General features: G+C 42.1%; 1 protein-coding gene across 1 annotated transcript; it reads left to right on the top strand.

Moving 5' to 3' along the window:
- Window positions 1–35: 35 nt before the first annotated feature.
- Window positions 36–1,156, top strand: BEX5 (brain expressed X-linked 5). The gene is made up of 2 exons (XM_039842439.1): window positions 36–204; window positions 584–1,156. Exon 2 carries the CDS (start codon window positions 611–613, stop codon window positions 950–952), a length of 342 nt encoding a protein of 113 aa, XP_039698373.1. The 5' UTR covers window positions 36–204; window positions 584–610; the 3' UTR covers window positions 953–1,156.
- The last annotated feature ends 832 nt before the right edge of the window (window positions 1,157–1,988 follow it).

Consider the following 1,988-nt stretch of genomic DNA (forward strand, 5'->3'; position numbering starts at 1 on the left):
GAGACCGGATGGAGGAGAAAGAGATGGTGGCAGTATTTGACTAGCGGAGTCTTAAACAATGGACCTGGTGCCCCACCCCCATACTGGTCCTTTAATTAAGGGATCAGCCCTAGCCATTGTCATATTTCTGTCTGCAGGTCTTTAGGGCCGTTCGTGCCGCAGATTTCAAAGCTAAGAGACGAAGACTACTTCTGATCTCTGCAGGTAGGGGGGTACCTGGGGCCCTGTGGTGTAGGGATATCAGGGATCAGACCAGAATATGGGGGACTCAGCCCTCCTTGCCTGAGTCAAGTTCATGAGAAACCTAGCCAAGTCTTTAGAAAAATGGGCCTATGACTGGTGAGCGAAGAAAGGAGTAAAGTGGCAACCTCTGGAGGGCTTGTCCGGATCCCTCGGCCTAGGTTTTGATGTGAGATGTGGCTTAGAGAAAGATTTTTCTGGGAAAATGGTGGGGTTTGGGGCAGAGCTGGATCTGAAACTTCCCCTAGGGGGCGCACAAAGTCTGTCAGATGGGAAAACCTTTGCCTACAGAGCTCTGAATCTTGTTACAATTTAATCCCTCTTCTTGCTTTTTATCTCTTAGGAAGTAAAAGCAGAAAAGAAAGTCAACATGGAAAATGTCCCTCAGGAAATCAAAGGAGGAGAGCAGGCTCCAGTGCAGAATGAAGAAGATGCCCACCCTTTGGGAGGTGATGAAGGCCAGGAGCCCAGAGGAAATTTTAGAGGGGTTTGGGCTCCACCTGCCCAGGATTTTAGAGAGGATATACCCAATAGGCTTGTCAATAACATTGACATGATAGATGGAGATGCAGATGATATGGAACGGTTCATGGAAGAGATGAGAGAGCTAAGGAGGAAAATTAGAGAGCTTCAGTTGAGGTATAGTCTGCGTATTCTTATAGGAGATCCCCCACACCATGACCATCATGATGAGTTTTGCCTTATGCCTTGAATGCTGAGGTTAATAACCATAAACCCCCTGCTTCCTAAACTTGCATTTTCTTGATGTACTTATTTCTATGAACCTTGATGTCCTGTCATTTTTCTGATCGGAGGTTTCATTTTGACTTAGTTTGTAACTTTTTCTGTCAGCAGAGGAGTTTCATCAACTTGCATGGAAAGATGTTTAACAAATATAAAGTTAATAAAGCAGTTTTAAATGCAGTCTATAGATATACTATCTCATTTAAAAGCATGCGTATTATATATTAATAAATCAGAATGTGTTTTTTTACCTTTTTTCTATTTTTTTCCAAAATGAATACACATGTATTTGTGTGTATTATTATTAATGTGTGTGTGATGTGTGTGTGTGTGTGTGTATCAGAAAAAAAGTAAGCAAAGTACTTTGCCAATCAGCTTATAAAGGGAATGGAGACAAATACTTGAGGCACAATTTAAAGACCTAAATTTTATATTACCTGCAGGTCTCTTATTTAGAAGCACAAGCCTGGTAATTATTACAAATATGTTTCTTTAAAGTCAGTCAATTCATCTATAAAATGAACATAATACATGCCTACAGGGCTACTGTGGGAATTAAATGAGATAATGACTAAACTCTGGCTGGCTCTATCAACACATGCAAGGCTTCATTTGTTTAGATGCCCTTCGTATTTAGAAAGGGCCCAAGGGGTATGCTTACCAGCAAATACAGTTGACTGCCAGGTAGGTAACACCTTTCTATACATATACCATGTCTCCCTTCCCTGAATAATGCCATGACTTCTAGGCATTCCTTCCCTTTCTGCTCGATTTTACTTCTACTGGTCCCCACCACTGCTGATATGTTGGAGAGTCCTAAAGGTGACAAAGACCCACAGATTTCTCTGGAACCTTCAGTGGTCCGAATTCCCATTTTTGAAATGTAGCGAATGCCCCCTTTCTGCTTTGGAGTTATACATAATCCAGGTGTTGTAATTTCCCCGGTGCTGCTTAGGGATCCAAACAGCCCTTTATGGCTTTTCTTAGACCTTCTTTCTCACTCC

The sequence above is a fragment of the Pteropus medius genome, unplaced genomic scaffold (genome assembly GCF_902729225.1).
Source record: "Pteropus medius unplaced genomic scaffold, Ma_sr-lr_union100, whole genome shotgun sequence".
NCBI classification, from domain to species: domain Eukaryota; kingdom Metazoa; phylum Chordata; class Mammalia; order Chiroptera; family Pteropodidae; genus Pteropus; species Pteropus medius.

What these genes read in the sequence shown, in the direction of transcription:
- BEX5 (XM_039842439.1), top strand. Translation starts at nt 611, where the DNA reads ATGGAAAATGTCCCTCAGGAAATCAAAGGAGGAGAGCAGGCTCCAGTG.